Raw genomic sequence first — 26,946 nt, 5'->3', positions numbered from 1 at the left:
GCAAGTTCTTCTTTGTGCTAGTTCTTCGTTGCGCTAGTTCTTTCTCCTAGTTCTTTCTCCTAGTTCTTCTTTGCGTTAGCTGTTTGTACTAGTTGTTTGTGCTAGTTCTTCTTTTTGCTAGTTCTTTTACCCATATGATTGATCTTGGTTACCAGGAGTGGGGAGAACTGAAGGACCGGTTACTGGGCAGACTCATGGTGCTTGGAGCACATGGCTACACTATACACAGAGAATTGTGGGAGTCTGGAACCAACGCCTCAGTAATGTTGTTGAAGCTGGCACCAATCTGCTTTGTATTCTTTCATATACTCTTGCTGCATAGTGTAGACTATGGGATGTGCTACATTTTTAAAACCTTGCCTAGCGCCCAGGATGTCCTTGAAAAGGGTGTTGTGATCTCAATAGACCTAGGCTGGTGAAACAAAGTTTTAATAAATAATTAATAACATTACATTTTAAAATTGATTTCCCATGAATGCAGCTGGCAACTGGGTCAGCTATACAAACAGAACTTGGTTTTATATTGCAAAACTTTTGTTTTGTATAACTCTTGTGCATTAACCATGATAGTGTACCAAGCTGGCTACTAAACGCTGGCTACTAAACGCTGGGACTATGTAAGCTCATAATAAAACCTGGAATGAGTCCAACTGCTATACAATAGGAGTCTTATTTCTATCCCTAATACTTTGTAAAAAGTATTTAAGGATGTGAAGAAAAAAAAATATATATATATATATATATATATATATATATATATATATATATATATATATATATATATATATATATATATATAATGCAAATCCCCAGGGGCAAATTACAAAACAATACACTTAAGAAATAAAGATACTTTTCTCTTCAAGAACACAATAGGAATTGACCCCCTGCTGCTGAAGCAAGTGTAAATGCTCTGAAATTGAGGGGATCGTATTTTGGTTAGTAATGGTAATCAGTGTTTCCTGCAGCACTGCTGCTTCAACTGAATAGAAACAAACCTTTGTACATCAACTATAGCACATTGGTTTTATAAAGGCTCTTTCATGAAAGGTTCATTTCTGTAGAAAAAAAATAACAACTAAAAAAGTGGATAAAAAAAATGTCATGGCTTGAAGCATACCAGTTTATAATAACACAATGCATATTTTTTCTTTGATATTGTACCGTGAATGAAACAACTCTTTAGCCATGGGTTTGAATTGTTCATTATAGCATTCACTATGTTTATGTTCATGTCGCATGCCAAATAGTGTGTTACTTCATTTTCAGAATAATTTGGGAATTTGTGCATGGATGCCAATGCAATCTGTAGCTCACTAGAGAGTTAATCCAATTACTGTGTTTACATGAACTGAAAGATTGAATGGTCATGAGAAAATAAGATTTTTATTCAATGTCTGTCAAGTTGTTGATTCATACAGTTGTTCTCCAAGTGTTTTGTCTGGTACTTCTTTTGGACTGCCTTGCCATGAGGTTTTTGTAGTTCAAGTGTCTGAAATTCGATTTAGGCATACTTTGTGTGCACAACGTTGTTTTTACTGTACAAGCTGGTTGTTACAGGCATTTCTTGGATTGAAGTCAATGTTTAAGCTTCCCCAGAATTTCCTGCTGCTGAATGTCCACCTGTCAGGTTGTCTCAAACAGTGCCCATGTCTTTATCTTATCATGCTTTTTCCCACTAATGATGGTAGTGGATTGTTTGTTTGTCTTACTATTGTAGTGGTTATTTGTTACTGCCAAATCTTGTTTTGTTCTGTGTACGTGCATCATGATGCAGTTTTTAATTATTATTATTTATTTCTTAGCAGACGCCCTTATCCAGGGCGACTTACAATTGTTACAAGGTATCACATTATTTTTACATACAATTACATTATTTTTTACACATTATTTTTACATACAATTACCCATTTATACAGTTGGGTTTTTACTGGAGCAATCTAGGTAAAGTACCTTGCTCAAGAGTACAGCAGCAGTGTCCCCCACCTGTGATTGAACCCACGACCCTCCGGTCAAGAGTCCAGAGCCCTAACCACTACTCCACACTGCTGCCACCTCTTTAGTTTGCTTGGTTGAATTACCCGGTTCCAGTCTTCTACACATATGAAGACATTCACGTCTGTACATTTTTTTTGAATAAAACACGCACCACGTGTGCAATGCAGAAGACTGAGCTGCCGTGGGTTACATATTTTCTATAATGCACACTTATTGTATAACCTGTATCTCTTGTAAAGTATAAACACAATAGTAAGCTATATAGAATGCTGCAACCTGTGTTTACTGCACACCTTACATAGAATACGCAAACTCTTCATTTTACAACGCAACAAAATATGGAGTTGATGTTTTGGATCAGATGGCAAGGAAGTATTCCGTAAAAGCTGGCTCCCGACGGTGGTCTGTTCAGGTATTTTGCAATGTATTGGACCTAGCAGCCATCAACTTTTGGGTACTTTACAAAGAATGCATGGAGAAGAATTTACCAAGGAGAGAATATATTTTACAGTTAGCACAGCAACTTCACAAGAAGCATTTGGAACAGAGGGAAACTTGCACAGCGTGTACCCACAGCTGAAGCTGGCAAGTCCGCTGAGAGCAGCGAGAGACGCCAATGCCAGGTTGGCAAGTGCAATAAAAATAAAACTTCAGACAGCTGTGCCCTGTGCAGAAAGGCGGTGTGGAGAAGCGCATTATTTGTGTTGATTGTGAACAGCCTTAGACTCAACTTCTTGTGCTGTGCGCTTCTGTAAAATGTTTTTTTCTAAGTTTATTTATCTACATTGTTCAGTTGCTTTTGCTCATCTGATAATAAACCAAATGCTGTTGAAAAGTTAAAAATGTATTGCTATCGTTTCAGTTTTATAAATATGTATGTTGTAAACCGATGTCTGTTCAGATGTTTATTTATTTACATTTTCTTGTTTTGACTTGCAAAATAAATGTTCATATATATATGTATATATATATATATATATATATATATATATATATATATATATATATATATATATATATATATATATATATATATGATGTAATGGTGTTCTATATATTGTGACATCATTTTTACTTCTATCTTTGAATCTGTATTAATTCTAATTAATACTACTTAATATAAACTTATATTTTTATTATATCATGCAATGCTGGCTCTGAGGATCAGTCTAGATTTGGCCTCCCCAGTGCATCAGCATGCACAACTTTTGAATGAATTTTGTTTATTTATTTAAATGTTATATATTTATTGAAGTTAATTAGTTCATTCTTTTCTGTTGAGTCCCGCTGGCATAATCGTGTTCAGTCTATTTATCCATTTACTTTCTTTTATTCTTCTATATGTCGCATTGTCTAATTTGAGCTGTTCTAATACTACAAACTTTACATCATTTATGTCATGTTCCTGACTGGTGAAGTGCTGTACTATTGGTTCATTCATTTTTTATTTCTAATTAATGAAAGGTGGTTCTAAATTCTTTTATATAAAGTAGTTCCAGTCTCTCCAACATATTTGATTTCATCACATTTTTCACAGGCTATTCCATAAATGACATTGCTATTTTTACAGTAGGTATTAATTTTTAGTGGCTATGTGGTGTTCTTATGTTTAATTATATTTTTACTTTTGTCTATGTATTTACACACTTTACATTTACTGGTGCACATGTTCGTAGTACCTATTTTGTCAATTATTCTTTTATGTTTACTGTGAACTAAAATATCACCTAAATTAGCTTCTCTTTTGAATGCTACAACTGGGGCCTTAAGAAATACTTTTTTTAATTTTTCTGAATTATGTAGAATCCGCAAGTGTTTCCAAACTATCTTAGAAATATTGGGCAAAAGTTTAGAGTAAGTCATTACTAATGGGACTCTTTTGACCTTTTTATCTCTATTTTTATAATCTAGTAGATCATCTCTTTTTAGTTTATCCACTTTTCTTAACTCCATCTCTATAATTCTTTCTTTGTATCCTCTTTTTTTAAGATTTGTTTTTAATACATTTCTTTGTTTTACATAGTCACTTTCTTTAGAGCATATTCTTCGTATTCTTATTCCTAGACCCTTTGGGATTGTCCTTTTAGTGTGTATCGGATGTGCAGAGGACATGTGTAAATACTGGTGCATGTCAGTAGGTTTACAGAAGAGGTCAGTCTCAACTGAACCTTCTTCAAGTTTTACTATGGTATCTAAAAATTATATTTCTTTCCTTGTCCATCGAAGGTCCACCTTAATATTACTGTGTATTTCATTTGCCATTTTATGAAACTGGAAAAGAGACTCTTTTCCATGTGTCCAAACCCCAAAAATATCATCTACAAACCGAATGTATTCTAAAGGTTCTCTTTCCGATTTTCTAAGTAATTGTTCTTCCCATTTCCCCATGTATGTACTGGCAAAATGCATTCCTAATTTAGATCCTATTGCTGTACCATCGTTTTGTTTGTAATTCTTATCAACAAATGTAAAATAACTGTTTTCTAAAACTATGTTTATCATGTTCAGTACCTCTGCTGTAGGTATTGATTTATCTAGTCTATTATCTAATGCTTTTTGACAAGCTTCTAAAGTTTCTTTACGAGGGACACTTAGGTACAAGGATTTTACATCCATGCAAAATTGTATTCTCTGGAAGGTTGTGTTTTATTGATTCAAGTCTTTTTAAAAATTGTGTTGTATCACTAACATAGCTTGGTAATTTCTCAACGTGCGACCTAAGTTGTTTTTCTGCTATTTCAGCTATTATGTGTGTTGGATTATCAATTGTACTGACTATCATTCGCATAGGGTGATTTTCTTTGTGCATTTTAGGATTTCCTCTTGCTAGGCCTGTTCTTGCATTATGTGGCTGCATGTATTTTCTTAATTCTTTTGCTATAATGCCTTTATTGTATAGTCTCTCTGCAATTTCCTTAACCTCTTTTACCGATTTATTGATCTTATTGCTTTTAACTTCTTCATATGTATATGTATTATTTAATTCACATTCTACAGATTTCATATAGTCATCTGTGTTCATTATCACTATTCCTGAGCCTTTATCTGCTGGTCTTATCATCATATCATCATCATTTAACAACTCAGTCATAGCTTGTTCTTCAATATTGGTTAAATTAAGTTTACATCTTTTCTTTAGTCCTACTATTATTTATTTTTTAACTACTTCAATATACATATCTAACCATTTATCTCTTCCATCCGGAGGAGTCCATGTGCTTGTACTATTAACCTTAATCCCATGCTCATAATTACCCTCTGAATCTGAGATTTTCATTGAAAAAATATTCTGCTAATCTCATGCGTCTCTCCCACTCCTTTAATTCAGTGGCCAGTTTATCTTTATCGATGTATCTTTTAGTTGGTATGAACTTAAGTCCTTTACTCAGTACCGCTTTTTGGGATGTGGTTAAAGTTTTACTTGATAAATTAAATACTATGTCTTCTGTCTTCTCTTTTGTGTATTTGGTACCATGTCTATTTTTGGGTCTCCTATCTTTCTGTTTTGAATTCTCTGTCCTATTCATGTTTAACTCTCTATTTTGCATTTTATTATTTACTTTAACCTGGTTTATTTTTACTGTTTTAGATTTATTTTGATTATCTTTCTTAATTATGCCACAGTATTCAGATTTTCTTCCGGTTTCATTGTCTTTAAATACAATAACTGAGAAATGGTTATTGTTGTATAAAAGATTAATTGGATTGTTCTTATTTTTAATATATTCTATTGTGCCTTCGTATTTAAAACAGTCCTTATTCTTTAAGTCTATGTATACGTGTATGGGCCTATTTAGGAGGTCTACAGCTGCCATAACTTCTGCCTCTGTAGCCCAAGAATCTATACTCCTGTCACTTAATTTCATTTTTTCAATATGGGTCACTGAGTCGATGTACATTTCATATTGTTTTATATTGCTTTCCATTAGTTATGTTATATCATGTCTAATTGTTCGATGGTCATTTTGTGAACCGTATAAAACTACACCTAAACATCTAAAGAAACAGTTCCCGTCCTTCTCTATTTGAACTATATTGTAGTCGTCATAACTCTTATACACGCATTGCTCAAGACTTCTATTCGAAAGTTTTTCAGCAGTGTTTTCCTTATTCTCGAAATTGTTATGATTTGAAATTTTAATTTTTTCTAGACCTATTCTATTTTGTAATCCCGGTTGACCTATTAATTTGTGTAATTTCATTATCTTTTTGTTGTTCAGATATTCTAGTGTTTTGTTCTCAAGGTTTTCTACTTTACGAAGTAACTGTCTCATTTCTGATGGAGGGAACGTGCAATTTATGTCATTTATTACTATCTCTATTTCATTACTTATTTCTCTAATTCGTCTTGCCGATGTTAATTTAGCTTCCTGCATTACCTTAAACGAAGTCTCTTTTAATATCTGATTTACATTTAATCTTTCTGCTTCACTAGTCTTCATGTTTACGCTTAGTTTTATTTTAAAGCCAGTTGGAACTACTGCATTATCTATACAAGTATCTATAAAGTTTTGATGAGAACGATACTTAGCTCTCTGTGCCGTCAGTCTCTTAAGTTTATTATCCGCCTGTCTTGCCCTCCTGGATTGGTGTAATACTCCAGTCCGCCTCTCACTTATGCAAGGCACTGTATATAATATATATATATATATATATATATATATATATATATATATATATATATATATATATATATTATTATGTCCAACTGTTTCTCCTTTTGTTATACTATTTACAGTGTTTTCAATACAGTCATCAGAAAGACAGCTGCGGGGCTTCTAGTGTTAAAGATTATACAGGTCGCTGTTTTCACAGTCTGTCTTGACTTTAAAATGTGTGGGCATGATGAATAAGGATCAAAGAAAGTTGAAACAAAAGCTTGAAAAAAAGTATTGAGGATACAAATCTAGTTCTTCTTTCCTGGGCCAAAGTACGTATGCCTTTGATGTTAGGCCTAATGAAGGAAAATACTCAAGCAGGTACCTCCATTTTTGTAAAATATTTGTTAAATTATAGATACGGATTTTGGAAAATGCTATCAGGATTGTATTTTGTATCCTCTTCATCTTGTAGCTGCCAAACCCTAAACAGGTTATCAATGGCTGCTGATGATTTAAGAGTCTTGGTGCAGCAGTAGATTCATATACAACAGTTTCACCTCTAGAGGCCTAGTTTCTAATGTGGCTTAGCTTGCAATATGATTTTAGTTTAGTACTACTGGGCAGTAGTCAAGCTTAGTAACCTGGATTTAGCAGGGTGTCTAAATTTCATATTGACACAACTCTAATTGCAAAACTAGTTTACGAAGTTAGTAGCCAGAGGCATTTAGAAGTATTTAGAAGTATTTTTTTTTAGGTGACAGCAGCACGAATGTTGACAGAAATAAGCTTCAAAGGAAATATTTCAAACAAAAAATGCTACTTGAATACAATAATGCCCCAGCGAATTCTACATAGCAAATTGAAAAAAGGCTTCTCTTTCAACGCCAACAAAGAAACTCAGAACAGTTCATCATCAGTTTTTAGATTAATTCAGGACATTCTCATGAACTAAATTACACGGTATGTGGAACAGTACATTTTATTGTAGGCTGGCTTAGATTTTTCATGTTTTGGGGTAAAAGACTGATGTTTAAATCATATTAAAAATGTATGCTGGCACAATAACATTTATCTGTTAAAATATATAAACACACATACACACATACATGGAAAGAGGAAAGAGTTTCAGCAGAATTGACTGAGAAGGAAGTGGCAAATAGAAGCAATACACAAAGCACAAACTACCATGTATACTATGTTTTCTTTAGCTATAAACTTAATTTTTGTAGAAAGCAAAAATATTTATAAACTAGTCAGATAGATTGCGCTAAGCAGAAATTCAATCAAAAACTGTTACTGGTGCAGTCATTTTAATTCTTGTCTTTGTTTATACCTTTAATAATTTTGCATCATAAATACAATGAAGATTCTACATACATAATAACTCTTCTGTTGTAGTGCCTGTGTGAACACATTTCACCACAGCTTGTCTGTCATGAAATGGTATTGATTTTTCATTTTTCACATTGGTGTGCAAGTGCATTCAGCCATATTCACAACAAGATGGACTATTTAAGGAAAGCCAAACTGACATTATATTATTATATTGTATTAGGTGTGCATCATTTTACAACTACACATGTTGAACTCTCTTTTTCAGTGCTAGGCTCTAGGGTATTAAGTTGGAGAACTTGGGCGGTGCCGAGTAGGAAACTGTTTGGGAGATGCACTTTGTGTTAACATTATTTATATGTACAGTTGTAACAGGGCGAGGTGCCCTGTACATTGATTTGTTTATTTATTTTTAGATCGGGGTCTCCCCCTCCGCCCCTGTGCAGATTGCTTTGTGTTTGTTTATTTTTATGTCGGTGAAGCGCCGTATGTTTTGTTATTGTTTTGTTTAAATGACGGCGTAGCCGATTGTTTTGTTTAGTGTGGATGGGTAGCCGCATCCACAACACAATTAATAAACCTGTGCAGATTGTGGCCGAGGGGTAATAGGATGATTACTAATTAGTTAAACCCCTCGGCCATGATATAAAAAGCCTGCAGCTCTCGGCATTCGGGGTGGGTGTTAGAGAGGAGAGAGCGAGCAGAGAGACGGCGATTGAAAAGAGAAACGAAACTTAAATAACATAGGAACAGTGAAGGCAATCTGCCCAGCCTGACCTGTGTTGTATTATTATTTATTTCTGTGTTCGAGATTGGTTTTGTTTAAACCTTTTATTTTGCTCTGCGAGCACAGTGTGTTTTTGTTTAAATATTTTATTTATTTTTGTATTTGTTAATAAAAACAGCAGCCAGCCGATTCTTCACTTTACCTGCAGTACTCTCTGGTGTCAGTATTTTTTCCCTTCCTGCTTCTGCCGTGATGTCAGACCACTCGTCCAGCCTGTCACAACAGTATATGGTGGTGGCTCTCTGTCTGTACATCCATCCATCTGAATGCCACACTTACATTTTTACATGTATTTTAAGAACTGTAAATCATGTGTGTCATTTTAATATACTTAACCATAATACTAACACCCCATGTGATTACCTGATTACATCACTTACCACCATTTTCATTAAACTAGGTTGTGGTCATTCAAAAAGAGAGCTATTGTCTCTCAATACTTGTGGGCTTGTCTTGAAATCCTAACTGCCCAGGACTGAACGACTACTTCATTCTAGTCAAATCATAGGCCTTTCAACTTGTCTGGTTCAACCTACTCACTCTCTTGCTATACAGGATGGGCTGGTTTCACAGTCCCTCATTATTATTTATTTCTTAGCAGACGCCCTTATGCAGGGCGATTTACAATCATAAGCAAATACATTTCAAGTATCACAGTACAAGTAATAATACAATTAAGAGCAAGATAAATACAATGACTTTGGTTCAAGCAAGTACAAGTGTGATAAAATACAATTCAATAATACAGCAGATAACTGTCAGTGATAGTTATATCAGGATATGATTAAATACAAAATACTACAGATTAAACACTTGGCAGATTACAGTACTCTGAAGTACATGATTAAATGATCATTAGCATGCATCATAGACTACCTTACCTAATGTACATGCTAATCAGGGTCTGTGAAACCAGCCATACCAGTATATGTAAAGTAGTTTGTCAGATGAGCTGAAAGATCACATTGTTTGAATGGAAGAAGTCTGTTCTGTTCTGGTCAGTTGGAATTATTGTATTTAGAGAAGCTTAAAGCAAGTTCAAAGCCAGGTAAAGATAACTGGAGCAACATAACTCAGCATGATTGAAAAAGGTAAAGGAAAGAACAAAAATACATGAATGAAATAACATTTGATGCTACTTGCTCTTTAAATACGTGTGCAGTATGGATGCTCTGTGGAGACTGACTGCATATACGTGTGCGTGTGGAAGTGTGTAGGTGTACATGTGTGATGCTGAGAATATTCATTTTGGAAACAGATTCAGTGGTCACATACATTTTTTGAACTCCCTAACTATAGGGGATTCTTCAATGTAATCAGAGTCCTTTGGGCATCTAATGCTCAGCTGCTTCTGGCTTTGAGCTGTTCAGGCTTTTTTTCTGAAAGTTGGTCATTGAATTTGGTAGATTCAGTGTAAATGATAGAAGCGGCAGTGAATGCCAACATGCATGGTTGTTCTTGATCATGATGGCCTCTGACATCTAGGTTTTAAAATGGTGGTGTTGGCACCGTTTTAGGGTCTGTTGATCAATAAGACTTTAGCCTCACTTCTGTCGATGAAACATTAGGATAGCTCTACTACATACAGGGGGGCTGAAAGGTGATGCTGTGCATTTGGTCCATTACTTTCCCAGCCCTTGCAGATGCATCTGTGCATTTTACAATTTTAAAACAAGAACCCAGTAATTAAAATACATATATAAGAAATTAAGTCAAGCAGACAAACAGGTAAATCTGTTTGCTGCCTCACACAGGTGCTCTCACAGCCTTATTCGTCACATCATTGATGGTAAAACAATGACCTTTGATAGAAGTTAAATGGTGCCAAATGGAGAAATGTGCTGTTTAAATGGAAACATCTCATGGCAGGAAGTCAATCAACAAAACGTGTCTCCCAAATGAAAATTGTAAGAATCTTCCTAGCAGACACTTTGTTGGAGATGGTGAACCTTCTTTTGCCACATGTCACTGAGGTGGTGTAGAAACCAATCTGTTTGTTTCCATTGGCATCAGAGCTACATAAATGTGGTTTTAATTGGGGCTCTGGGCCCACACTCTCTTAAGCTGCCTAATGAGCATCCAGTGCAAAGGACAGGTTTTAAACATGTAGCAGTTGATACATACATGTGATCATTGACCTTTGTGTAACGTCCAATCACAGATAGGATTGTAGACTTCAGAAGGAACCAATAGCCCCAGTTTGATATTGGAATGATGAGACTGACTCATCATTGACTGATTTTATGTTGCTGATTAAAACTTGGCATTGGTTGAAGATGTACAGTAATCCATCGCATATCCGTATGCCGTGGGACCAGAGTAAGGGCGGATATGTAAAAAGGCAGATAAATGAATCCTGTTTTAAATACCATTATACACAGCTGTAACAATTATTATTGTAACGACCGGGACAACTGGGGGCTCAGAAGTCCCGCTGCTGTGGTTATTATGTGTTGTACATGTTGTGTGTATTGTTAAACTGGTATGCATGCAAGTGTGTATGCGCAGCCGGGAGTGAATGGGGTTAGTTAGATTGCACGGCTCCGTGTGTGAATGGTGGAGGAGGAGCCGTTAAAAAAGTGTGTGACAGTTTTTTGAGTGAGAAACAGTACCTGCCTACAGTGTGAGACTGGAAGCCAGCTACAGTTGTTTGTGGTTAATAAACAAAAGACACTCACCTTGTCAGCGACTTTATTGCTGGCGCTGCAAAGAAAAGGGACGGCGGTACATTATATTCACACAATTATTGTTTTGAGATTCAGCTTTTATAAGGGAACTCCCCTAAATCCCTTGTTTAGAAAGATGCAGGGTATTAATGCTTGTGGCATTCGCTGCTAAGTGACAGTCAGGAGAGCGAGACGGAGGTTGAAGATGATACGCCCCCCGCAGGAGAACAGGATTTATTTACATATCAAGTCAACACACGGAACAGCTCACGTGACACTTCCAGCAATGGTTGCGCACGGAGCACATACAACACAGTGTACAAAAACTCTGGTGGATCTACAATCTCTGAACTAATCTTCTCTGTTCAATAAAAAATGAACGTTGCTGAAGCGATTGATCATGGCGGGTAAACATGTAGGGCGGATATGTGACGTCGGATACGCCACAGATTACTGTATATAGATTATTTTCAAAAAAGGTTTAAAAATGCTGGGTCTGCTGCTCATTCAATAATATCTAGTGTACATTCGTAAGCTCTGCTGTATACCTGATTCAATATATTATTGCATATAGCATTATATTCCTAAGTTCAGTGAGTCATTCCTCATTATTACAGCACAGTGGAAAATAGGACTGTCTGTTGATAGATGTATTGACCAAAGTGGTGTAGATGTTCTGCAGGTTTCCTCTTGGGTAAATAAAAAGAACTCTGCTTTAATGATTTCATGGAAGAAATGCTGACTGGTGTCACATTCAGCTTAAACATGGGTAGTTGAATATTTAGATAAAAGGAGACACAGGTAAATGCATCGTTCCTCTGTTGTATCAGTAATTCTTGAACAGTAAGTGTGTAATACTTATTTTCTTATTTTTGTATTTGTTTAAAATACAGTATTTATTCAGGGCAGTATATTGAGGCTTCAAATGTGTCACTTCCCAAGGGGTCCTGCAGATATGCAGTACAGCACAGCTATGGAAAGATGATACAGGTGTTATTACTGTCTTTGTTGTTGGACATACCCTGAAAAAATGTTTGGAGTGATCGACATGAGGTTCAAACTAACAGACATGCTGCCTGTGCACTAAAGATTCGTGTGGAAGGAAAACTATTTCTGCTAAACTGTGACAGTGAAAACAGCAGAGTGATTATTTTAGGAAGACTGAATGATGTTAACTCTGGTCTTTTCTTGGGTTTAATTTCTGTGTTAAATAAGCATACTTTGTAAGACCATCATTTTTTAAATATCAATATTCAAACACAATTTTACAAAACTCATTTGGTGATTGTCCTAAATAGTTCTACAATCCCCTCTGAATGAAACCATTGCAAAGTGCTGTTATTTATTTATTTATTTTTTCCAGGTGTTTTTCCTATGAATTACGACTACTGTCTGAGGTTTACAATAGAATAATGTGTTTTCTGTTAAGGAAGCTATCATTATTATTGGGACTATTGTTTTAGAACTAAACACATTTTGTGATGCTAGCATTTGCATAAATGTGTTTGCCTCACAAAAGGGAAGCTAATTAACTGGAATTATAAGATTTCTCTCTAGTTCTAGAAGAGTGAGAAAAGAAAATGTGCAAGAATCATTAATGTTGGCCAGACAATGGTCCCCTTTATGTGGGGGAGAAGTGATGTCATGTTTGGCTACAGACCAATTGGGACTACACCACAACATTGCTGCTAGCCTTATTAAGGCTTTACAGGATTCCTCTTGTGAAGCTTAAATGTCAAAGTGAAGTTTTTAAACATTGCAGTGCATAAACAAGAACTGTCCTGACAGCTTTTCTTTTCATTAATTAGTTTTTGTTGTATTGACCAGACTTTGTGCATTCAGAATTCTTCCAGCAGTTTAGCATTTCCGATTTCATGTCATGTCACATCTAAATCGTAGTTGAATAAACCAATTTAGTGGCATTGATGAGAAAGTAACTGTGATTTCACATTCTCTAGTTAAGAAAGTTAAGAAGAAACTTAAGGAAAAGCACCTTTACATTAATTCTATTACATTTCTACATAATGAACACAGAGAATGGAATGTTTTAGACCTTGACATTCACAGACATCCACGATAAAACTGTGCATTTTACAATTTTAAAACAAGAACCCAGTAATTAAAATACATATATAAGAAATTAAGTCAAGCAGACAAACAGGTAAATCTGTTTGCTGCCTCACACAGGTGCTCTCACAGCATTATTCATCACATTGTTGATGGTAAAACAATGCCCTTTGATAGAAGGTAAATGGTGCCAAATGGATACATGTGCTGTTTAAATGGAAACATCTCTGTGACATTCACAGAAGTTAATATTACTGGGTTGTGTGGGTGGATGGTATTATGGCTACCACTTTGTTTGATACAAGGTTACCTTTGAATAGAACACCACAGCTCCAAAGGCTTATCAAAGAAGGCAGAATAGTGACTTATTAGGCTTATTTTGCCAGTAGTTATTGGCAGATATTAGGGGTTCAATGAAATAAAAAAAGGTAGTTTTGTGTTGGCATCTACTGAATATCATTGTGTATGCCATTGATGCAAATTATAAATGCTCATCAGTTTATCTTTCGGAAGTTATTATTGTGTGAATGTGAGACAGTAGCAAAGATTTTGTAAACATCTTCCTTTAGGAGTTTCTGGTTCAGTTGTCAGAATTAAAATTCCTTTTCTTACACTTTAGACCTGTCTGCAGGGATTTATTCCACTGTTCAGATTCCACTTGTTTCCTCCCCTTGGAAGAACCTCTTTGAGCACTGATTTTCATGATCTTTGACCTGTGTTACCCTGGAAACCACTGAGCTTTGTGTATAGGAATTAAAACATTGTACCGTGTTGTTTCCCCACTTTATTCTTCATGCTCACAGAATTACATGAAACACAATGACTAACTTATATCTAGAAGTGCTGCTTTTGTGTTGAACATGGTCTTGTAGGATCCCTCCCTATTTTTAATGAGTACGATATTTTTTCTAAAACATTTTAATACATGTGTGGTCCATTCAGACTAGCAGGAGACTTTAGTTTTGCATGCATTTTTGGTTGAAAGAAGGATAAATGGCTGCATTATGCAACTGTCAGCCATCTTAGATTCTTTTATCTCAACATTCCAGCATTTAGACAAAAATCAGCAGGGGTTTGTGTATTTATTTTGTATCATGTGTGAAAAGTGTAGGGATGTAAATAGTACCTTTGAGAATTCTAGCAGCACTGTTTTCTATTTACCAAAGCATCTGAATCATGATACAACTGTGCATTTTACAATTTCAAAACAAGAATCCTGCCATTAAAATAAATATATAAGAAATTAAGTCAAGTAGATACATATTTGGGCTATTGCCTTTCTCACTGCAAGCACTACTAACATTTAAGAGATTTGCTGAAACATGTGCCTTCATACCAAAACATTAGGACGTACAATTTTACAAAAAACAGATACCTCAAAAGATACTATCCTCTGTCAGTTCGTATAGTCAAAAAAAGTAATTTAAAAAGAGAGTGTGGCAAAGTGGTTAACAGTGTGCAGCTGCAGGTGATCAATAATCAGACAGACAACTATAATCCAGATGCAATGGTGTTTAATTGTTTATAATCCAATTGCCTGATGTAGTAACAGCAGTAAATAATGAACAACATTAACATGCAATACAGCGGCGTGTAATGCTCTGTTTAAATCCACGGTTGGTTCCCAAATAATAAACAGTTCACAGTGCATGCTCTAGTGCTCGTTGTGAATATACATTCCTTGGTGAAACAAAGTGCGGGTTTAGTGCTGGCCTTTGGCGACAGTATTTAATAACAACAAAACAAACACTCACAATTATCACAGCACAGTTCTCCTTTTAGTTACCAGTTTTTAACCATTCACTTATGTCCCCTTTTTATACCGTCACCCATGACCCCTTGGTCAATGAGCGCATCTACTCCACTCCGCGGATGCCATGCCATTTCCTTTCAGGGTCATTGGTTTCGTCTACTGTAGCTCCGCCCCCCTTTCTAGATGGCCGACTTCCGCCTAACCCTGGGAATGAACTGTCGTGGCATCCAGTACTCTGTTCCCTTTACACAATGCCCTCGCAGGTTGGGAGGGAGATCTAACACCAAGAATCATTCAATCTCTGTCACAGAGAGTTACTGTATCTTTACTATTATAAATATTGTGTAATTCTCAAAACTTTTAATGTATTTATGTGGAGCAGTCATGAAACAGAATCTAATCTGATGACCTCTACACATTTTTTTGTAATTATCTGTAAGATTTGGAGGGTAATGAGGGACATCTTCTTCAAAATTATATTACTGCTTTAATAAGTCAGGCACAAATCTTAATATACAGCTTCTATTCTGTGTAATCATCAGAACACAGCTTGCCATTTTTCTAACAGGTATTGTTTCCAGCAATATTTAGAATTAGAATGATAATTGGGGTAACAAAGATACATATTAATGTGTCCAGTAAGTGAATTAAAATTTCAATGTCAACATTTATTTGACTTTAGACGTCGACAAACGTCATTCATCCAAGTCCTTTTTGAAAATCTCGATGAAAATGTAGTCTTCTAAGAAGACGTGTAACTTTGGACGTTTCACAAAAATGTAGTCAACTTTGAAAATCTATCTAATTTCTACAGCAGACCACCATGCGGTATAATAATGTGAACATGTTGCATACTCCTTAACAATACATTGGGTAATTAAGGAATTCGATGAAACCCTGTAAATAGTTGTATTTGACATATATACAGTAGTCAGTCCTGCCTCATATTTCAAAAGAACAGTTTACTATGTGTGTTACTACTGCGTGTTCTATAAGCTTTTGCTTTTAAATGGCTGACCTGATGCCACAAGCTAGAAACAGACATCAGTGGAATTATTGATTTAATTTTGAACTGCTGTGCAACCACAGTGCATTAAAGAGTGAACAGCATTAACATTCACGCATGGCATTTAAGACAATTAATTCGTAAACAACAGTCAACTGACTTGCATGTCAACATTTGGTAATTGAGCAGCAGTGTGTAAGGAGTGAAGTATGAGATCATATTCCACACTGGAAATACATAACATATTTGAATGCTGATTAAACTTTCTTTTTTGTCCCACAGGGAATTTCTGAGAGCTAAAAGATGAAAGCTCCTATCCCTCTCTTGATCCTTCTGTATGCTTCTATTGCCAAGAGCCTGAAGGTTGTGACCAAAAGGGGCTCAGGTAAGCTGACTGTTTTGTATCCTCTGGGGTTTGATCAGCAATGTGCTTAATGTCTTGCATTGACTGCATATGGTTTGGTAGTATAGATGACTATGCAGTAACTAAGACATTACGATAATAGTTTTTTTTTTTTTTTTAAGAAGTGGAGGATTTCATTTACAACCTAGAATCTCGAATAACCTCTAGGAGTAAAGTTGACATGATACTACACTGCATATATATATATATATATATATATATATATATATATATATATATATATATATATAATTATTTTGAATAATTGTGTCTAGGAAGCTAGTCATTTGTGTTGTTTTTTCAAAACAAATAATAAACAAATAAATAAATAAATAAATAAATAAATAAAAGCACAATATTTTCATGTTAATGTCTCTTACAGAAACCTTAGTTGTTATTTCTGCAGCCTCACCTGGTTTATTTGTTTGTTTTTTGGGACTGAAACAAATGTTGAGTGACCATGTCTAACATTTTATAGCATTTCAGTATTATTTCCTTTCTTGTTAAATTAAAATAGGAGTTTTCATGATATATCAACAACATATGAATAGCATTGTCATTGTATAGTTATACAAAACTTTAGTCTGTGCTATATATAGAAGCCTTGCTTGTTTGTCAGCTACAAAGAAATTAGTACTGTAGCTGCCAAATAGCTAAGTTCTGACATTTGAAAGGAATGGCTTGTTCATTTTTTGAATTGTTTAGTAGCAACATAATTATAAAGAAACTATTTCTGGCCAATACTGTGCATACCATGAATAATAATACTTTGCATTCATTGATAGTGGAATGTTCTGTATATGCTGAACATAACTAAACCATCTGTTCATGAGTTTTAAGATTGTGCAATTTTATGGTTGATCTTGTTTTGCTGTTAACTACTTGGAAATACTTATATTGACTGGATTGTTCTGTCATAAATTCATGCAGAGGTGGTCCGGGTTAAGAAAGAAAAAAAAAGAATAAAGTGTATGTTGTCTTAAATTATGCAAATATAGTTTGAACTGAAGCAATTATGATGATGTGGGTACTAATTTTGTACAGCAGTGTTACACATATCCCTGGCTGAATACGTATTCAGCCGCCATCTACTGAAACACCTGTAGAATTGTCAGGGTGTTTTATTATTTATTGATTTATTTTTTTATTTATTTATTTTGGAAACATACTAAATATTTACTGGAAAAAAACCTTCCTTAATTATTCTCTGATACTTGCAATAAAAAAAAAAAAATGTTGAACTATTTATTATTTAGAGAACTGGGTGGTAGTGGTAATATAAACCATTGTCCACATTTAACATTGACAGATAGCATCTAAAGACACAGAAACATGCCTCTGTTTTCTGTTACATGTGTGCAGCTCTCTTCTTTAGTTGCAATATGGTCTTACAACAGAGCAGAAAGATGTGGTGAGTAATCATCTCATGTTCTGCAGTAGGGGAGAAAGAGTATTTGCCCAGACTGCTATAAGCAGTAAAGCAGTTTCTGATCTCTGGGTTCTGTGGACAGTAACTGTAGCAGCTACTCTTTAATAGAGTTCTAATTAGCAGACAAGCACATTTTTTTTTAACTGCTCCTCTGTATGAATTCTAAAGTGTTGTCTGAATTCCAAGAAATTGAGCACCAGCGGTAGATGGCTGGGATTTATGCAGAATTTTAGAGCTACCCATTAGAGCAGCACTTCCAACTGAAAAAGGTTTGTAAGCTGTTTGCTGCAGGCAGTGACACTCTCTGCACGATAAGAAATGGTATAGTTTTTTTCACTGTGCATAATCTAATTTACTTAATGTCCATTTATCCATGTATTGTACCTTATTTTTTCAAAAGTACTTTACAGGAAAACATTTTTTTATATGTTCCCTTAATTAAAGTGTACTTTCTGGCTCACTAGTCAGTGCTAGTTAGCAACAGTAAACCATATGGAAAAGGGTTGACATGTTGCATAATTTCTTCAGGTTGCATGCTTTTCTCTGCCATGTCTGTGAATTGGGTCACTCTATTTTGATTCTTTACTGAATGTTGTTTTTTTAATTACCAGTACTTTCAATGAAACACATCTTCTCATTACACCTTATATTCCCATTTTAACCTATAGACTTTTTGTCAAGTAAAATATGGCATGCTGTGGGGGCCATATGGTCATTTTTGTAATTGGGGTATGATGAAGTTACTATTCACTAGTACCACTACAAGCAGTAATTTGATAACAGTGGGGTAAAGTGTGCTATGTGCTTTGGAAAGAAACCATCATGCAGAACCTCAAGATAGCTGACACATGTTAATCCAGTTTTTTTTTTTTACTTGCATAACCATTATTATTATTATTAATTTCTTAGCCGACACCCTTATCCAGGGCGACTTACAATTGTTACAAGATATCACATTATTTTTTACATACAATTACCCATTTATACAGTTGGGTTTTTACTGGTGCAATCTAGGTAAAGTACCTTGCTCAAAGGTACAGCAGCAGTGTCCCCTAGCTGGGATTGAACCCACGACCCTCCGGGCAAGAGTCCAGAGCCCTAACCACTACTCCACACTGATATATAGATATAATCCTATATAGAACAATATATAACCATATTGTTCTAATCCAATTAAAATCTACAAGAGAAGCCTATGTTGTTTGTGTTTGTTTATTGTATTTATTTTTTATTGTTGATGCAGTAATACAAAGTACAGACCTTTTTGTTGCAAAAATCCTCTATAACAAATTAGTGAGAAATTCATAGATGTCTGTAAATAAATTATAAACCTGTCGCTTATGTGCGTCTGCTTTTTATAGTTTCTGATCAACGTGTAATTAAAATAATTCATTTTATACCAGCTGAACTGAACAGGTTTCCACTCTGTTGCCTGTTGACACTTCTTACATTAGTTACTCTTTTATAATCAGTTTGTTAAAGGCTTCTTTGAAGGGGATGGGATTATACCTGTACTGAAATGGAACAGCACACAGGTTGATGTTTTAATTTCCCTCTTACAAAACAAAACTCTTCTTGCATTAAGAGCAAATTCACAGACCCAAGAGATCCAGAGTTGCAGACCCAGCTTAGTCACTGACTCACTGTGGGACCTAAGGCAAGACACTTGCAGTCGTATGTAAAACTGAGTCTATGCCAGACCCCACCAGCTCCAGTCAGGCTTCACTCTTCTCACTACAACCCCAGTGGGCTTCTTTGACCAGCTCCGGTCAGGCTTCACTCTTCTCACTACAACCCCAGTGGGCTTCTTTGACCAGCTCCGGTCAGGCTTCAGTCTTCTCACTACAACCCCAGTGGGCTTCTTTGACCAGCTCCGGTCAGGCTTCAGTCTTCTCACTACAACCCCAGTGGGCTTTTTTGACCAGCTCCGGTCAGGCTTCACTCTTCTCACTACAACCCCAGTGGGCTTCTTTGACCAGCTCCGGTCAGGCTTCAGTCTTCTCACTACAACCCCAGTGGGCTTCTTTGACCAACTCCGGTCAGGCTTCACTCTTCTCACTACAACCCCAGTGGGCTTCTTTGACCAACTCCGGTCAGGCTTCACTCTTCTCACTACAACCCCTGTGGGCTGCTTTGACAAGCTCCGGTCAGGCTTCACTCCAGGGAGCAGCTCTGAAATTGCCTCTGCTTTTATACAGCCCGCTCGATAGCTGGTAGAGGCTTTTACCAGTGTTCCCATCCTATTATACTGTATCTATCTCCAGCCTTTTGCGACAATAAATCACACAATTTCTCCTCTAACAGCTAAAATCCCGGGCAGGTCTAGATGACATTGTTTTACAATGCCTTTCATCATATTTATCCAACCGCATCAGGAAAGGGATGTTAAATAATATATTTTTTTCCAAACAGTTTAGTCAAACAATTGAATCCTCTCAAAGGTCTGTTCCTGACTCTCTATTATTTTTCTGATACACCAGTCCACTGGGAATATGTACAGTATGTGTTGCAGTAAATGCAAAAATGTATATCTATCTATCTATCTATCTATCTATCTATCTATCTATCTATATATATTATATATATATATATATATATATATTATATATATATATATATATATATATATATATATATATATACAGTATATAGATTTTGACAAGCTCCGGTCGAGTCAACACTCCAGTTTGAACGATTGCCCCCCTCCAACCTTTAGCTGAAAGTAACATTTTCACCATTAATTTCCAGTTTTTAATAACCATGCACAAATAATGCATGAGGGGAAATATCGCGGGTCACGTGAATAGAAAAAAAAAGTAGTTGCTGTCTGCATTAGTGATTCAGATACAGACTCCACACTCTGTACAGGCATTTTTTTTTGTATTTAACATGTTAATGCTATAGTGCTACTTTGGATATTAATGTATTATTATGTGTTTTTTTTTTCATACTGAACACTGCAATTTTATACTTGCAGAGATTATGTAAAGCCCTTTATTTTAGTAGACCAATGTCATGTGTTTATGTATTTTGTAAATGTAGCGACTTTTATTCTAGCATTTTTCTACACATGGTTTTTCATAATGTTCTTTTGCACTGCACACTGTAGCTTTAAAGTTTAATGTTTGTTTTGTGAAAATATTTGAAATGACAAAACAGTGGACATACTGCAGCAGCTCTGAATTGAATTTCACCAGTCAATAAATATGTGAACTGCACTTCTTGATTCTTTAGCATGCTTCCCCCCCCCACACCCCCCACACCCCCCACATCACCCACCCACACACTTCTGCCTTAACGACAGTAAGTTTTAATTTACTTACAACCATCTGTCTCACGGATGGAACATCCCTTCAGATACAGTAACTCTTAAACTTTAATCCTTCCAAGATAAGGTCGAAAAACTGTATTTGCTTCCAGCCAAGCTCAACTGCGTAATTTCCCCTTCCGATCACTTTTAGTTCACCCATTCTCCACTATTTTTAACAACCACTAGAGGGCGCAGTGAGCAAAGAACAGAAGCAATACCAAACGATCACAACATTACTAATTATAATTGCATTTCGGCTCCTACACCCTCAGTTCTCCAACAGTTTTCCTTAGAATTATAGCTTTAAAGATAGAAGCAAAACGATGTTGAAACATGTGGCAATTAGACTGATTTGTAATGGAAGACAACCATGTCCTGTGTTGAAAATTTAAGGATAAGGAATAGACAATATTAACCCAGCTATGTGAATAAGACCCTGAGTTGCCCAAAGATGACTCAATATTTAACTATAAAAATGGTCTTTGATGAAGAAAATGGATAGTACTGGTTATCTGAAGAACGGATCACTTACACTAGGCATTCACCAGCTCAAACATAATGCTGTAAATATCTTTCTGATGATGGGCTGTATGAGGTTTGGGTCTGCATCGAAAAGCAAAAATACATTTTTTCAAAGATACAGTCAAGGTGGCATACTCCTCTTAGGTAAATCCATCCCAGTGCAGGGCAGATTCCTAGCACATTGCTGCCATGAAAGTGAGGGTCTAAAAAAATGTGACTGTATATAGACTGTGACAATATATATATGTATTGTATATACACACACACACACACACCATTTAGTTGTCATGATGATGACTAACTATTCAAATTGATGCAAATTATTTTTTAATTAAAAGCAGTTTTCTGAACTAATCAGTTAATTGTTTTATTGTCTGGAAAGTTAATTGAGCAAAATACTTGGAAATTAAGAAAATCCATGAGTATGCAATTTCTCTGTTTTATAATCTCTATAAACTGTTGGATCACTGCAACCCTTCTTATTGGCTGGTTATCACAGGCATCATAATTACTCTCATAAGTCTTTGTGAGAATGTTTACATGGAATTGGTGAATCAGTCCATATTACTGCCGTTTTAAAACCTTTACACTGGCTCCCAGTTTAGTGACACATGCATTATGATTTGAAGTCCTGTTGCTGGTTTTAAGTGCTTGCACTGTCTCCTCTTTCTTATCTTCCTAGGGCTGTCCAGGGCTATAATCCATTTCCATTCCTCTGCTTCTCAAAGACAGTTTCTCTTATAATAAGGGCATTTTCGATCAGTGCTCCTTCATTGTTGGGAGTCAGCCAGCCCCAGATGCAGAGCCACCGATTCTCTCCCGAAGTTTTTTATGTGCTTAACAAAAACTACATGTACATACCTTCTGATTTCTTATACCCCCTACTTGTTTTAGGTCAGATTGTGTACTTATAGTTACAGATTATTTACGACAGCCTTTTAATTCAGTTGTGACAGGGGAAAGCTCAGAATCTTTTGCATATTGTGCTGAGACTTAGAAATACTTATAGATGGAACATTTGTTTAATAGATATTTTGCAGAGACATTCAAGTGGCTCTGGCGAGTATTAGGCTACACAAACACCCTATCCCTTTTCCAGGTGTACAAAGTCTCATGCAAGACTTTGCAACAATCACAGACTTTACATGATCGTGAAACGCTTCCATAGGTCAGGATGAATCGCATGAAAGGCAGTGCTCCAGTTTAGATTGGGTTTAAAGCCAGACAACAAGGACCAGTCAGGATTTATGGAAGAGGACATGGTCACATGTTTATAAATCTGACATAGCACCAAAGCCGGAAAAAAGGTAAATGTGAACAGAGTACATGATAGATACAAATAAACCATTGCGTTGTTTTTCCATGAGATTAAACATGGGTCCTGGGATTTAAAGTGCCGTAATCCAATGAACGGGCAAATCAAAGAACAGGCCTTTAATACAGTGCTTCTGTTTTTAGAAGGAATATGTATTACGAGGCCTTCTGTTTCCAGCTTGTCGTCATGCTTGCTGATTGCAAAGAATCATAGTTGCAAGTTATCAAGTGATTCAAATGTGATTGGAAGGTAGATGAATTTCTTAGCAGCCGTTGGAACTTTCATTGCAAGTAAACAATTAAATTAGTGAGTTACTCAGAGAACCTCTTTAATCCAGTTTTTAAATGTCATCCTTCTATAACACATTTAATGGTGGTCTGTATAGTAATACTTAAAGAAACTTAACATCAGTTACAGATGTTTAGATTATACATTCTTCTCAATGACTTTGTCAACACTGAAGACATTCTAAAAGACTTTAAAGTCAAAACTTTGGTCAAAAGTTGTACATAGTACATTATAAAGAAAAAAAACATTTCAAAGACCTCAAATAGGTAGTTATAAAATATGTTTTACATTAGCTTGATAAAATACATTTGAAGTAAACTAGATATGTATGGAGAGAATATCTAAATAAAGGTTTAGAGCTGTATGCCTTCAGTACTGTATAGTATGGTTCAGTATTCCAGTTGTGTCTGCCTGTTCAGTATCTGTGAACGCCAGCACTGGGGAAAGGGAATGTGTGATACCGATTATTGCATGCAGTGCAGACAAGTTTTAATGCAAAAGTCTATTTTTTTATTTCAACTTGTCCTTGCTCAGGTACTTATTTTCCTCCTCTAAAGTGTCTATATGTTTCAAACAGAGACAAAAGTGAGTGCCACACTGAGGAGCAAAGCCTCTGATTTCTTATGCTGTAAAAGACAGGCCCTTTGTGAGAATTGTTCACTGTAGATAAACATGTTCACGTGGTTTTATGACCCTTTAAGCTTTAAAACGGTGCTGGTAGTCCAAGTAACCCCAGGGATATAATAGTGTATTCTTTTGAAAGAGTTCGGTTTATCCACATGTAGGCCACGTGTGGGTCACGTGTGGGTCACCTGCCTACTGCCAGCAGCCTATTCAGTGAGAGCTCAGGAAATCAGAAGACAAAACACAAGGGGAAATCTATACACGAATGGGTGATAATAGATATTCTTTTATCTGTCAGTCATAGCTTTTAAGGCAGCTTTGTGGACGATTTAGTGTTTTTATTTGTGTTTCCGTCCATCAAAGTTTGCCCCAGGGGTTATGGTCTACAGGTATGTTTCCTAGACTTATGGTGGAAAGATGATGAAAAAGGTTGGGTAACCTTGCTCAGATATGTAGTTATGAAGATGGTAGTGGTGGAGCACAGTGGGCAGATAGTACTCAAACTTTCTATTCTGCACTAATTCTTGCATGCAGGACCCAAAGGACAATCTCGACAAGGTCAGTCATAGTGACTCAGCGGTGTACAGTGTATGTATGTAGAAAGAAAGGAGTACACTGGTTAACATTAAGGCCAGAAACCCCTTCAAATTAAATGTAACTATGGGGAATTCAGTCAGTGATCAATGCCAATAGTTTGTACAGGTATGCTTTTCTTTAAATTGATTTTTGTATTATTGGTTTACATGGTTCACTTCACACTAAATAGAAGTATGCCTAATCTTCTGGCTGTCATCACATGACACCATTGTAACGTATCAAGTGTGTGGGAGGTACTGCAGTTCAAATCTTTGATCACAGGCTAAAAAAAAAACAAAAAAAACATTAGGAACCATGTGTTTTTGCTTTATAGTTGCTGTGCATGAAACCTTGTATGTGTTGTGTCTGGTTTAGGTGTTGGAGAGAATCTAGTCGAGTGAGTCTGATCATTCGCACAATCTATTTGACATTTGCATCTATCTGACATATTTTTCTAAGAATATCATTTTTGTGATCCCTCTATTTATCTATTACTTTATACTTTTTTATTTGATCTTCATTTTTCTACCATTACCAAAAAAAGGTAGAAAAATGAATTACTTTTATTCATCATCAGATTGTGTTTCGAAATTATTTGATTTTTTTCCTTTCTTTTCTTTTTTTGTTTTTGTTTTTGTTTTTTGAAATAATGATTTTGATTAAAATGTATTGGATTTATTTTTTAGGTTATACAGTATTTTTTTTTCACCTCTCGCTCTTTGATTTGTTTTTAGGGAAGGGTGTTTTTTCATTTTCTACTAAAATCTGATTTTTTTCTCATCCCTGTTTTATAAAATCGTTTGATTGTATACAATATATATATATACAGTACTGTGCAAAAGTTTTAGGCAGGTGTGAAAAAATGCTGTAAAGTAAGAATGCTTTCAAAAATAGACATGTTAATAGTTTATATTTATCAATTAACAAAATGCAAAGTGAGTGAACAGAAGAAAAATCTACATCAAATCAATATTTTGTGTGACCACCCTTTGCCTTCAAAACAGCATCAATTCTTCTAGGTACACTTGCACACAGTTTTTGAAGGAACTCGGCAGGTAGGTTGGCCCAAACATCTTGGAGAACTAACCACAGTTCTTCTGTGGATTTAGGCAGCCTCAGTTGCTTCTCTCTCTTCATGTAATCCCAGACAGACTCGATGATGTTGAGATCAGGGCTCTGTGGGGGCCATACCATCACTTCCAGGACTCCTTGTTCTTCTTTACGCTGAAGATAGTTCTTAATGACTTGCACTGTATGTTTGGGGTCGTTGTCATGCTGCAGAATAAATTTGGGGCCAATCAGATGCCTCCCTGATGGTATTGCATGATGGATAAGTATCTGCCTGTACTTCTCAGCATTGAGGAGACCATTAATTCTGACCAAATCCCCAACTCCATTTGCAGAAATGCATCCCCAAACTTGCAAGGAACCTCCACCATGCTTCACTGTTGCCTGCAGACACTCATTCGTGTACCGCTCTCCAGCCCTTCGGCGAACAAATTGCCTTCTGCTACAGCCAGATATTTCAAATTTTGACTCATCAGTCCAGAGCACCTGCTGCCATTTTTCTGCACCCCAGTTCCTGTGTTTTCGTGCATAGTTGAGTCGCTTGGCCTTGTTTCCATGTCGGAGGTATGGCTTTTTGGCCGCAAGTCTTCCATGAAGGCCACTTCTGACCAGACTTCTCCGGACAGTAGATGGGTGTACCATGGTCCCAGAGTTTTCTGCCAATTCTGAGCTGATGGCACTGCTGGACATCTTCTGATTGCGAAGGGAAGTAAGCATGATGTGTCTTTCATCTGCTGCAGTAAGTTTCCTTGGCCGACCACTGCGTCTACGGTCCTCAATGTTGCCCGTTTCTTTGTGCTTCTTCAAAAGAGCTTGGACAGCACATCTGGAAACCCCTGTCTGCCTTGAAATTTCTGCCTGGGAGAGACCTTGTTGATGCAGTATAAATACCTTGTGTCTTGTTGCTGTGCTCAGTCTTGCCATGGTGTATGACTTTTGACAGAAAACTGTCTTCAGCAACCTCACCTTGTTAGCTGAGTTTGGCTGTTCCTCACCCAGTTTTATTCCTCCTACACAGCTGTTTCTGTTTCAGTTAATGATTGTGTTTCAACCTACATATTGAATTGATGATCATTAGCACCTGTTTTGTATAATTGTTTAATCATACACCTGACAATATGCCTACAAAATCCCTGACTTTGTGCAAGTGTACCTAGAAGAATTTATGCTGTTTTGAAGGCAAAGGGTGGTCACACCAAAT

The 26,946-nt window shown here is 36.1% G+C and overlaps 1 protein-coding gene across 2 annotated transcripts in view; it reads left to right on the top strand.

Annotated features, from left to right (window-relative positions):
• Positions 1-26,946, top strand: part of LOC117406505 (interleukin-1 receptor accessory protein-like 1) — a 475,103-nt gene that overhangs the window by 24,977 nt on the left and 423,180 nt on the right. For both annotated transcript variants that reach the window (XM_034010584.3, XM_059029188.1), the window contains exon 2: positions 16,493-16,595. In XM_034010584.3, the coding sequence (XP_033866475.3) occupies positions 16,514-16,595 (82 nt within the window). In that variant the 5' untranslated portion in view covers positions 16,493-16,513. The remainder of the gene's footprint in view (positions 1-16,492; positions 16,596-26,946) is intronic.

The sequence above is a fragment of the Acipenser ruthenus genome, chromosome 8 (assembly GCF_902713425.1).
Source record: "Acipenser ruthenus chromosome 8, fAciRut3.2 maternal haplotype, whole genome shotgun sequence".
Lineage (NCBI taxonomy): Eukaryota > Metazoa > Chordata > Actinopteri > Acipenseriformes > Acipenseridae > Acipenser > Acipenser ruthenus.
This window is presented reverse-complemented; position numbering and strand designations above follow the sequence as displayed.